Source organism: Nomascus leucogenys, chromosome 2, assembly GCF_006542625.1.
Source record: "Nomascus leucogenys isolate Asia chromosome 2, Asia_NLE_v1, whole genome shotgun sequence".
NCBI classification, from domain to species: domain Eukaryota; kingdom Metazoa; phylum Chordata; class Mammalia; order Primates; family Hylobatidae; genus Nomascus; species Nomascus leucogenys.
The window spans coordinates 151,597,648-151,609,814 of record NC_044382.1 but is presented as its reverse complement, the minus strand read 5'-3'; the positions used below and the strand labels follow the sequence as shown (position 1 = coordinate 151,609,814).

Sequence of the window (12,167 nt, the reverse complement as noted above, 5' to 3'; positions counted from 1 at the left end):
GGTAAGATGAGGCCACACAGGAATAAGGCGGGCCCTAAGGCCAATGAGCTGTCCTTCTGAGAAGGAAATTTGGACACAGAATAGCACAAAGACAGATACTCAGAGAGAAGGCCACAGGAGGAGGAGGCAGGGACCACGGCAATGTGGCCAGAAGCCAAGGAACACCGGGAGCTACCAGAGGCTAGTAGAGGCAGGAAGGTCCTCCCCCAGGGCCTCCAGAGGGAGCACAGCCCTGCGCACACCTTCATTTTGGACTCCTGGTCTACAGAGCTATCAAATAATACATTCCTGTGGTTTCAGGCTACCCAGTTTATGGTGGTTTATCATGGCAGCCCCAGGAAACACACACATACCTTAAGCAAGGATTTCTTAACGGGGACATTTTGCATGGTCTGAGATCCCCCAGGAGACACCTGGCACTGTCTGCGCAGGTGTTTGGCTGTCACACTGGGACAACCAGTATTACTGGTATCTCGTGGGCAGAGGACAAGGCCAACCTACAAAGCACAGGACAGCTCCCAAGACAAAGAAGTATCCGGCCCCAAACCTCAACGGTCTTACAGTGCCTTAAGGTGTAAACACTCATCAGATTTCTCCCATGAGGGGCCACCACCGGCTCCAGCCACAGGAGGGCACTTAACAAATGTGGGCTTAGCCAGACACGACGGTGTGTGTCTGCGGTCCCAGCTGCTCGGGAGGCCGAGGTGGGAAGATCATTGGGGCCCCAGGAGTTCAAGGCTGCAGTGAGCTATGATCACACCACTGCACTCCACCCTGGGCAACAGAGCGAGATCATTAAAAAAAGTAAATTAAGAAATAAATGGGCTGGGTGCAATGGCTCACATCTGTAATCCTTGCACTTTAGTAAGGCAGATTGCTTAAGTCCAAGAGTTCAAGACAAGTCTGGGCAATACAGTGAGACCCTGTGTCTACAAAAAATGCAAAAAAATTATCTGGGCATGGTGGCATGCCTGTAGTCTCAGCTACTCTGGGAGGCTGAGGTAGGAGGATCACCTGAGACAGGGAATGGAGGCTGCAGTGAGCTATGGTCTCACCACTGTACTCCAGCCTGGGTGATGGAGTGAGGCCTTGCCTCAACAAGTAATAAAGGAAGAAAATTACATAAATGTGGCGTGAAGGGCCTATGAGCCTGACCTATGGTACCATGGAACCAACATTTACGATCTTCACCTTAAACTGTGACTAAATGAGGTTGGAGCTACGAAATCCTCAAATGAAGGTGGCCTTGGGACCGGCAGATCCCTACACTCAGCTGCCCCTAGAGCTGGGGACCTGCTCCCACCAGAAATGCTGAGAGCCCAGCCTCTTCTTCAGGGCAGCAGGGACTGGGTGTCTCTGGGAAGGGGTCAGGCTGAGAGCACCCAGGGTGGATGGCAGAGGACTGGGCCGTGCACCTCTGACGTGGCTGGGCTCAAGGACATGCCACGGAGGCGTCCATGGAGGGAATGCCTGGCAGCTCCTGCTCTGGGGTGGCAGCAGGAGCCCCCAGCGCCCTCCTCCCCACCAGCACCAAGCTTCAGTGGGCCGCGTGTCTGCCAGATGGCAACGCGCTATGTGTCAGGAGATAATCACTATTAAAAATTCACTGGGTTTTATTTTATCTTTGTATTTTTTTCAGGTTCTGTTTGGGCTCTCTGCTTCCTCCTAAAGAAGCTACCAAACTGCCACAGTTACACTGTTTTAATCGCCGCTCATTAAAGCAAACACTGACTGGGTCACAGCGTTTCTCCACCCCAGCAGCTGTGGGGGTAAGGCAAGTGGGCAGGGGGCGGGGGCTGGCTCTCTTGGGCAGCCCGATGGCTGCGAGCCCACCTGCTCACCCCTGTGGAGGAGACCCACAAGGTGCAGCCCTTCCCGGGGCACCCATACAACCCTCCCAGGCCCCAAGCTCCCTTGAGGCGCAGAGCAATTGCGCTGCTACCTGGGAAAGAATCTGGCCCCATCGGGTGCAGGTTACCAAGGAGATGAGTTTAGCAGCCCAACAAGGGGCACCCAAGAAACCACACATAGAGCATCCCAGGTGCAGTGGCTGCGCATGAAGGGGACCCCAAGGGGCCATGTCACTCGGGAAAGAGACACGGATCCCAGCTCTGTGTCCGAGGCCTCGGGCAAGTCCTGACTTCTGCAGGCCTGAGCCCCAGCTCTGCCCAGTGAGGTGCTGAGCTTAGTCTGGCTGCGGCTGGATCACCGAGGGGCGCCGAGCCCCACAGAGGCACTCCAAGTCAGTGGGAAGACCCCCGCCGGCTGGCCCCAGGTGCCCTCTCACATCAATCGAGGATTCAGGCACCTGCTTGTTCCAGCAAGTTCTGGGTGCCGTGGGCACAGCATGAACAGCCCAGCTGGCTCGAGCTGCCGACTTTCTAGAGGGGTGGGAGGTGATAAAAAGCGGAACATGGATGGGGGCTCCCGCACCCTGGAGCCTTGCCCTCACCCTCAGAGCGAGCACATCCCAGGGAGGGGCCTCTGGGCAGAGGAGGTGGTGGCAACTCAGGCCTGGGGTGAGTGGGAGCAGCCCCCCATTTCCATGGTTGCCACTGTGGGGAACCACAGTGAGGATGGGGTCCTGGGGCACCCCGTGCCTGGTCGGGGACTCTGATGGGCCAAGGGCCCTGGCTACCCCTCCCACCTTGCCTCCCACTCTTGGTGTCCCTAATCCTCTCCGGTTAGGGGACCCGCTTCAGCAGCTGCTGGGGGAAAGGCTGGATTTTTGCAAGGTGCATTTCAGACTGGAAAATGACATTCCTCCAGTCAGCCGGGCTGATTTCTGCCACCTGAACTGAGGACCAGAGAGGGAAAGTGACTTCCCAGCCTCAGGGAGCAGCAGGACCCAGGTCCCCGAAGCTATGCCCTACAGTACTGGGGGCCTCAGAGTCCAGAAGGAACGTTAGACAGAATTTTTAACCATCACATATTTTTAAAATACGTAAGGTGGGGAAAAGGTGATGCCTGGGTCCTAGTATTGCCTTAACAAATGGCCACAAACTGGATGACTAAAAACAAAGCAATGCCCTCCCTCACAGTCCCAGAGGCCAGATGTCCAACCCCGCTCCCACAAGAAGCTCTTCAGGAGGGTCCTTCCTGCCCCTTCCAGCGTCTGGTGGGTGCTTGTGGCCACACCACTCCCATCTCTTCCTCCATCTTCACATGGCCGCCCCTGTGTCTGTGTTTCCTCCTCTTCTGTCTCTCATAAGGGCCCCTCTCATTGAATTTCGGGCCCACTTTTTTTTTTTTTAGACGGAGTTTTGCTCTTGTGCAGGCTGCAGTGCAATGGCACGATCTCGGCTCACTGCAACCTCCACCTCCCAGGTTCAAGTGATTCTCCTGCCTCAGCCTCCTGAGTAGCTGGGATTATAGACCCCATCACCACGCCCAGCTAACTTTTTGTGTTTTTAGTAGAGATGAGATTTCGCCACGTTGGCCAGGCTGGTCTTGAACTCCTGACCTCAGGTGATCCACCTGCCTCGGCCTCCCAAAGTGCTGGGATTACAGGTGCGAGCCACTATGCCCAGCCTCCGGCCCACTTTAATACAGGATGATTTTAGCTCAAGAGGCTTAACTAATTACACCTGCAAAGAAACTATTTTCAAATAAGGTCACATTCTGAGGTTCCTGGTTGACGTGAATTTTGGGAATGGCCCTATTCAACCCAGTGTAGATGGTCGATGCCACCAGCACACTAAGATTAGCTATTCTTCTTCCAGCTCATACTCTTAGACATCAGTAGATGGGGAAAGGCGGCCACTCTTGCCAACATGTGTTCTGCGTGGCTCCGGGCAGGGAGGGGAGGGACGTGGCCCTCCTGTTCTCAAAGCTCTCCAAGACGACGTCTCTGGGTGGCACAGGCACAGAAGGGCCCTCCGAGGGCTGAGGGTGGTGTCTTACACCTGTAATCCCAGCACTTTGGGAGGCCGGGGGCGGGGGGTGGTGGATCACATGAGGTCAGGAGTTCAAGACCAGTCTGGCCAACATGGTGAAAACCCTGTCTCTACTAAGAATACAAAAACTAGCTGGGTATGGTGGCACGCACCTGTAATGTCAGCTACTCAGGAGGCTGAGGCAGGAGAATCACTTGAACCCAGGAGGTGGAGGTTGCAGTGAGTTAAGATTGCGTCACTGCACTCCAGCCTGGGTGACAGAGACCCCCATCTCAAAAAAAAAAAAAAAAAAAAAGGAAAGAAGGGCCCTACAAGAAGCTGGTCCAGCCCTTCAAGGAGTTAGGGAGGCTGAGGCTCTGAGAGCTTCATAACTTGCCCAAGGTTCTAGAATATTCCCTGTTGCTCTAGGGCTTTCCCACTTTCTCGTGGTTCAAGGAACCCCAAGTACAGAAACACCTGAGACCCAAAAGGTGGGAATCCGTCTCCCATCGGCATCTCTGAAAAGGCTTTCGAGGTGGGCTGTGGCTCTTGGGAGGAGGCCAGAGGGTCACTCCAGGGACACAGTGAGGGATGGGCAGAGAAGGAGCCCTCACTGGCACGACAGAAGGCGAGTCTGCAACCCCTGACCCCTCCCATGCCCCATTCTCTTCCGTCCCTCTGTAGCTTTGATGCAGACAATGTCTCAGGTCTCAGCTCAGACATGCGCTAACATTCGCTAAGTACTCCCTACGTTGTAAGCACGCTTTACACGAAGCAGCCGTCAACTCCAACACCCCTAGCAGGTATGTGGCAGTCCTGAAAAACGTCCACAAATCCTGACACTCTTCCCATCTGGAGAGGGTATCTCCGTACCTTCCCCTTGAACCTGGGCAGCCTTTGGTGTCTGCCTCCATAGAAGTCACGCTGCGTGATCCCTGTGGCTGGGTCAGGAAAGGCCACACAGCTTCTACTGGCCTCTCTTGGGACACTGACTCTGGGAGCCAAGTGAGATGTCCAGCTAAAGCCACCAGGTTGAGAGATGGGGGGACGAGACCAACCCAGCATTCTCACCCCACCCACTTGAGTCTTCCCAGCCCAAACACCAGGCACAAGTACAGAATCGGCAAGATGCTCCCCAACCCAGCCCCTGTCCAATACAACAACATGAGACCCCCGGCGAGAGCTGCTAGCTGCACCCCCGGATTCATGAGCAAACAAAATTTGTGTTCTTGCTTTACGCCAGTGTCTTTGGGGTAGTTTGTTACATAGCAAAAGCTCACTGGAACAAGACAGGTGCCACCATATTTATTTCCCCTTTTAGAGATGAGGAAACTGAGGCACAGAGAGGCCAAGCATCTTGCACACAGCCCGTAAGAGGCAGCAGCAGGATGCGAACCCAGGCTGGCTGGCTCCAGACCCTCGCTCCTTATGGTTCAGCCGGGCAAGGGTGAAGACGTGAGTGCCCACACCATCCAGCAGGGGTCTGCATGCTCACCCGGCTGCTGGAGGCCAGGGCCCAGGCCATCTACCACCCACCCTGCCCCACTTCCTGCCTGGCCTCTTCCTGTTTATTTATTTTTAAGATGGAGTCGCCCAGGCTGGAGTGCAGTGGCGCTATCTCAGCTCACTACAACCTGCGCCTCTGGGGTTCAGGTGAATCTCCTGCCTCACCCTCTCAAGTAGCTGGGAATATAGGGGCCTGCCACCACGCCTGGCTAATTTTTGTATTTTCAGTAGAGATGAGGCTTCACCATGTTGGCCAGGCTGGCTCAAACTTCTGACCTCAAGCCATCTGCCTGCCTTGGCCTCCCAAAGTGCTGGGATTATAGGTATGAGCCACTGCACCCAGCCATCTTCCTCCCTTCCTCTCTCTCTCTCTCTCTCTCTATATATATATATATAGAATATATATATATAATATATATATATATAATATATATATTATATATAGAATATATATATATAATATATATATATATAATATATATATTATATATAGAATATATATATATATATATATATAATATATATATTATATATAGAATATATATATATTATATATATATATAATATATATATTATATATAGAATATATATATATAATATATATATAGAAAAAAATATATATATATACAGAAAATATATATATATATATTTTTTAATTTGCAAACCTGGAAACACTCTGCATGCTTTCCTTACTGGAAGACAAAAGCAGAAATGATACCACCGTCATTGCCACCCGCAGTGAGTCTTCGAGAATGCCAAAGGTGTGGCTACCTGGCCTTATCTATAAGGCACCCAAATGCCATCCTCACCTCCCAGGGCTGCTAACTCCTCAGGACCGACGAGCTCAGCTGCCAGTGTGTGCCAGCAGGGCCCCTCTGAGGCCATGGAATCTCAGGGACAGAGCCTGGCCTGGGCCCACAGGCGCTGGCAGCTATGGCAGGGATCCGTGGGGTTCACACAGCCTCTGCCTGCTCCCCAGGGGGTCCTGGGGCCACTCCTGCTCAGGGAGTAATCACATCACCACATCTGCGTGGCAGCTGCTCCACAGCCCTTAATTTCCAAGCACAATGAGAGCACTCCTGGCTACCAGAGCCTCGGCCCTGGCAGAGCAGGTCAGCTGGCAGGCAGCCGGGTTACCATGACCTGGCTTTGTGGATGATCCACCCTGTGTCCTTTCAACACTGACCACGTGTTCCACCCAAAGTGCCCGTATGCGCACATTCCCACAGCCGGCTGCTGTCACTGAGATGTGAACCTGCCCTCTGGGCCCCAAAGGAAAAGCTAAGCTCTTAGGCTGGGTCCACACCCCTGCCAATGAGCTCATCCACCCACGGGACTTGGAAACAATTTTAAGGCATCCCAAAGTACAGACTGACTTCGGATGTGACTCCACTAATCATTAGAACAAAGTGCTCACTGAATAGCTGGGAAGTGGAGCCATTCATTGGTCTGGCAAGAAAAATGGTTACTCTCTAGTCATATGACAAACATTTATTGGGCACCTACTACATACTCAGTAGCTTGGAAGATTCTGAGATCAGAGTGTAAAGGATCTTCCCTTGAGGAATGTCTATCTGATAGGGAGAGAAAATAGGCACAAATGTATGAATTCCACTGAGAAAAACAACAACACAGACCATGAGGAGGCAGGAGAGATGACTTATGGCTGGGTGGAATCTGGAAGGCTTCTTGGAGGAGGTGGCATTTAAGCTAGGCCTTGAAGTATGGGGAGACAGTAGGGAGAAGCAGGAAGGGACTTCCAGGTGGAAGAAAAAATAGCAGCTGACATTTATGACACTGACAGTATGTAGTCATCAACTGGACTGATGCACTTACCCCTAGCAGGGCAGTCCTGCCATCCGCATGGAACGAATGGGAGCATGTGGCACAGAGACGTGAGGTCACTTGCCCCAAGTCACACAGCAGTAATGAAGGAGAACCCAGATGGGAGCCCAGGCCTGGCGCTCTTCATGGTTCTATTACATGCTTCCCTTACAGCCCAGGCACCAAGCAGACATGGGAAGGGCCAGGGCATGGCACAGAAGCAGCATGAGATTTGGTTGGCAGGACAGTTGGGGAGGCAGGAGCTCCAGGTGGGCAGGGGGCAGCCCACGGACGAGCCCAGGATTCCCACCCAACTGCTCATGCGGCCGGGAACCAGGGGTTGTCACCCCTGGATATCGGAGTGACTGGATCTTTCTGGAGCTAAAGGAAGAGATGCCAGTGGCCACAGATGGCTGACTGGGGGCGTGACCCTGAGTGGGACTGCCCAGGCTCCCACCAGCCTCTCCCCTCTGAACCTCACCAGCTGTGTGACCCTGAAAAATGAGCACGCTCTGTTTCCTCACCTGCAAAAACGAGAGGGCACGAAGCCAGTGCCCTCCCCCTGATGCTGCCATGAGGACTGAGGCATGACCATAGGTAAAGGACACAGGGAGGACCCATTCTGTCTGCAAGAGGTCCCTACCAGCCCCTGCGGGCAGTCAACCCAGCACTTAACACAGGCCTCTCCAGCCGGCATCGTCCTCCCGGCCTCACCAGATGGGCTTCGGAAACAAAGTGAGGGCCCTTCCAGTTCCACGCAAGTAGCCTCTGCACCTGGACAAGGGGAGTCGGTGCGGCAGAGGGGGAGCTGCACAGAACCCAACTACCACACCCTGCAGGCCAGGTACGCCCTCCGCCTGGGACATGGTGGCACATTCCCGAGGCTTCGTGAGTACCCAGTGCAACCCGCATGACCATCACCCCTGGGGGGAAACAGAGACTCCCAGACACCGCATGACCAGGCCAAGGTCACACAGCTGGCGAGGGGCCGTCTGGGGGCTGCCAAGGCCCTCCTCCACCAGCCGGGCACCCGGAGGAAGGGCGATCAGAGGAAGGCAGGCAGAGGGGAGCCGTGATCAAACACCCAAATAAGAAGAGAGTTTTGCAGGTTCACTTAGCTTCAAGGAAAAAAGCCTCCCCTTTTCTCTAAGCGGCTGCCCCCCACCCCGGCCCCCCAGGAGAGCGCTGGAAACCGCCTAAGCCGACATCTGATGGACAGGGATTTGTTTTAAGCTCTTTCTACCCACTGGACTATAATCATCAACCGTTCGCGACCTCTCCACAAATGACTCTTTCTCCCCCTGAGTTTTCAAAAGGCAAAAAGCTTTAAAAGCTGCAGTTCAAACAGGCAGAGAGGTGCACACAGAGAGAGGAGGGGTGGGCGGGCAGGCGAGGCAGCCAGCAGGGGCCAGGCATGGGGGATGGCGTCGTCCCCCTGCTGCTGGCCTGGCTCACCTGGAAGAAAAGGCCTGCAGGTGAGGGGCCTGAAGGTCAGGACGGGAAGGAGCAGTTCTGAGGCCAGCGTCCCCGCCCATTCTCTGTCACTGGAACCACCCCAAAGGGACCTTGGTAGCCTGAGTTGCTGTTCATCGAAGGCTTCTCTCCATCCCTCACTCTGGCCACCCCTCAGCCTGAGGACCTCAGTGGCCCACCACCAGCTTCACACCCTCACCTTGCGGCACTGCCCCAGGCCTCAGAGTCCTGCTCACCCTCTCTCCGATGGGACTCATGGCGCTACCCACCCTCAGCGGGCTCTGTGACTCTTACCCTCTCGCTGCCTAACTGTGCCAGTGATACGAGGTCTTGATGCCAGGAGTTCTCCTCCCCAGAGAGCTGATGGGGCCAGGGAGGTGATCGGGCAGTTTGGGGAGGGGTAGATTGAAGAGTTCCAGCCCCACAACCCACCCCAGGTCCCACCTGTGCAAGCAAGAGGGCACGAAGTCCACAGACGCAGCCCCATTTCCCACCTCCTGGGTCACTGCAGGCACGAGGGACCCTGCCAGGGTTGGACCCACCTCCAGGAGCCGCATGGCCAGGCTAAGGCAAAGCCCTGCGGTGCAGCAAGCCCGGTGCCCGCAGGCCACTTCCCTACACGGGGTCTGAGGGCAGCCCCCCACCTGCCTAGAGGCTGCCCAGGCGCAGCCAGACCGCAGGGGTCAAGGGTTTTCTACTTGAGGAAACCAACCCAGGGGTTCTCTTCAGAGTTGACAGCATGAGGAGGCGGCGCTGGGGAGCACGTGCGTGGCCTGAAGGTGATGGGGCTGGAGGTCGAGGCGGGGTGAGTGCAGGGCCAGGTCCCAGCCCCGGGTGGGTGGCGCGCTGCAGAAAGTTCCATCCCGGACCCCCCACCCTCCGGTCCACGGGGCGGTGAGCTGGGCACTTACTGAGGTTCTGGAGCAGAGACGACCAGGTCTTCATGCCCAGCATCCTGCGCTGCCCCCCGGGCCGCGGGACCCGGGGCCTCTAGGAGGGGCTGCCCAGCATGGCCCGCGGCGGAGGCGAGCAGTAGGGGCGTCACCGGGCGGCAGAAGACGGGCCCGGAGGGGGCGGGGGAGACGGGGATGGAGCCCCGGGATTCTGCGGGGGGGGCGCGGAGCAGCCGAGGAGTCCCTGCGCGGTGCGCCCTGCCCGCGGCGCGGAGCCCGGGGAGGGGCCGGGGCGCCTGGGGGCCCCCGCAGCCTCTCACGCCGCCCCCCGGCCCCGCGCCCCCGGCTTCACGCACCGCCAGCCGTGGCGGCGCGGCTGCCTCGCAGCCACCACCTCGTCCCCCGCCCGGCCGGCGCCACCTCCCGCCTCCTGACTCCCGCCTCCCGCCTCCCTCCCGCGCCGCGGCGCCCCCGCCGCCCTCCCCCGCCCGCGCTCCCCGGGCAGCCCCCGCTCCCCTGCACTTGATAACGCGCTTGTCAAGACTGCTGAGTTGTTCCTGACCTCTCCCCCGCCGCTGCTAATTAAGGCTCCGCCGTGACAGTTCAAGTGCCGAGCATCAAGTTTGCAGAACCAAAGCCTCTAATTGGGGCCGCTTTTCATTTCTCCATCCTCGGGGCTGGGGCTCCCCAGACCTGGGCACTGGCGCATTTTTCTTTTGTATTTTTCATCAGGGAGGAGGGGGAGAAGGAAGACAGGCACCAGGAGAGGAGGGTAGGCAACTAACCAAAAGGCTGAGGGTAGGGAGGGTGGAGGGCCCCCTCCTGCCCAGCAAAAGCCAGGTGGCGGCCACAGGACACCTCCCTACCAGACGACCTGACATCGCTTCTAACCCAGGGGTCTCTGAGCTCCCTGACCTAGGGCTTTAGGAGCTGAGCCCATCCCCCAGGAGAGGACTGCAGGGGACCTCCTGACACCCTGTGCTCTGGCAAGGAGGGACAGACCCGAGACTGGGTGCTGGGGGCAGAGTGTGTGTAGCTCTGGTGCCCACAGCCCTGCAGAGCACAGCCTCCCTGCCCCTGTGGGGAGGTGTGCTCAGCCTCGCGCCCCACTCCCCGGGGACCAGCTGGCCTCTCCTTTCCAGATAAGTGTTGTGAGCACCGAGGCTCTAAGTGACTCTTCAAGCTGCCTTTCTCCTCCACCGCCTACTAAATCAAGCTGCGCTGAGAGCCATGGGCTCGGAGGAGAGCAGGAAGGAGGGGCAGGGCTGCCTGCTGCTCTCAGGAGCTGGGGAGGGGTGAGGGCTGGGAGAAGGTCCGAGGGGAGGGGAGGGGAGGAGGGGAGGGGAGCGGAGGAGGGGGCCCAGTCCCTGGGATGGAAGAGGGGAGCTGCAGGAGGTCTAGTGAGGCTGGCTGGCGAGGCCTCTCAGCTCTGAATCCTGGAGCTTCACGCAGCCCGGGGATTATGGCTATCCCAGCCCGCAGACTGTAGCCGGAGAATTCCAGGTGATCCTAATTAAAGGGGTGGGGGCTTTCGTTTGAGCCACTACCCAGGCGATTCTTATGACAAGTCAAGTTTGAGAAACAACCATGTACACGAGGGGGTCTCGAACCCCTCGCAACAGATTAGAACCACCTGGGTGCTTTTAAACCCCCCCCCCCCCCTCCACCCCGGCCTGGGCCTGCCCCCAGACCAATGACATCACACCTCTGGGCATGGACCCAGCCACTGGTATTTTCTAAAGCTCCCTGGGGGCTTCCAATGCGCAGCCAAGGTAGAGATCCTTTGTTCAAACCAGTGGCTCTCAAAGGGGGAGGGGGGGTTTTGTCCCCAGGGCATAGTTAGCAACCAGTGTCTGCAGACATTTTTGATTGACACAACTGGGGGTCACAGCGCTGCTGGCACCTGGTGGGTAGAGGCCAGGGATGCTTCTCAACACCTTGCAGCAGACAGAACAGCCTCCAAACCAATGAATCAGCCAACCCCAAATGCCAACAGTCCCAAGGTTGAGAAACCCAGGGTGAGCCAATCCCCCACCAGGCAAAGGCCCTTCAGGAACTGTCCTCCACTGCGCCCAGCTCAGGGCTTGCCCAAAGCAGGTGCTCCCTAAGGGTGTGGGGAGAGACAGTCCCTGGGTCTCCCTTCCCACTCCAGAGCTCACTTCTTCCCACCCCGCTGGCTGCCGTCAGCCTGTGACTGTTACAATTGCTTCCTATGTTGAGCTGAAATCTCTTAACTTCTACCCCACTGGGCCAAGCCCTTTCCCATCTGTCATCAGACTTCACGTCCTTATTTGCAGCCCACTCTCACGGTCCCCTGGGTCTGAACTGCTCCAGCAGACTCTCCCCACCCCCACCCTGGCTTCCTCAGCTCCTTCTCCATGGCTGTCCCTGGTTATGGGACGTTCCTTGGCCTGTAAACAACCTCCTTAAAGTGCAAGACCACAGGACCGTGTCTGCGCATGGGTGCTCCGCCCTGGCCTCCCACACCCCCCATCTCTTCAAGTCTTGGAAGTGACATTAGCTCGGGCAATGAGAGGTCACTGCCGGCTCCTGCCCAGCTTGGAGCAGCCGAGGCCTCATTCACCCGAACCCCTAA

At 56.7% G+C, this 12,167-nt stretch overlaps 1 protein-coding gene across 4 annotated transcripts in view; it reads right to left on the bottom strand.

Moving 5' to 3' along the window:
* The window catches only part of GSE1 (Gse1 coiled-coil protein), a 500,133-nt gene that overhangs the window by 200,259 nt on the left and 287,707 nt on the right, over positions 1-12,167 (bottom strand). Inside the window, exon 1 of one of the 4 annotated variants that reach the window (XM_030819581.1) lies at positions 9,590-9,739. The exons of the other annotated variants lie outside the window; for them this stretch is intronic. Coding sequence (XP_030675441.1) covers positions 9,590-9,632 — 43 coding nt within the window. The 5' untranslated portion in view covers positions 9,633-9,739. Of the gene's footprint in view, positions 1-9,589; positions 9,740-12,167 lie in introns of those variants that run through there. 4 annotated transcript variants of the gene reach the window in all.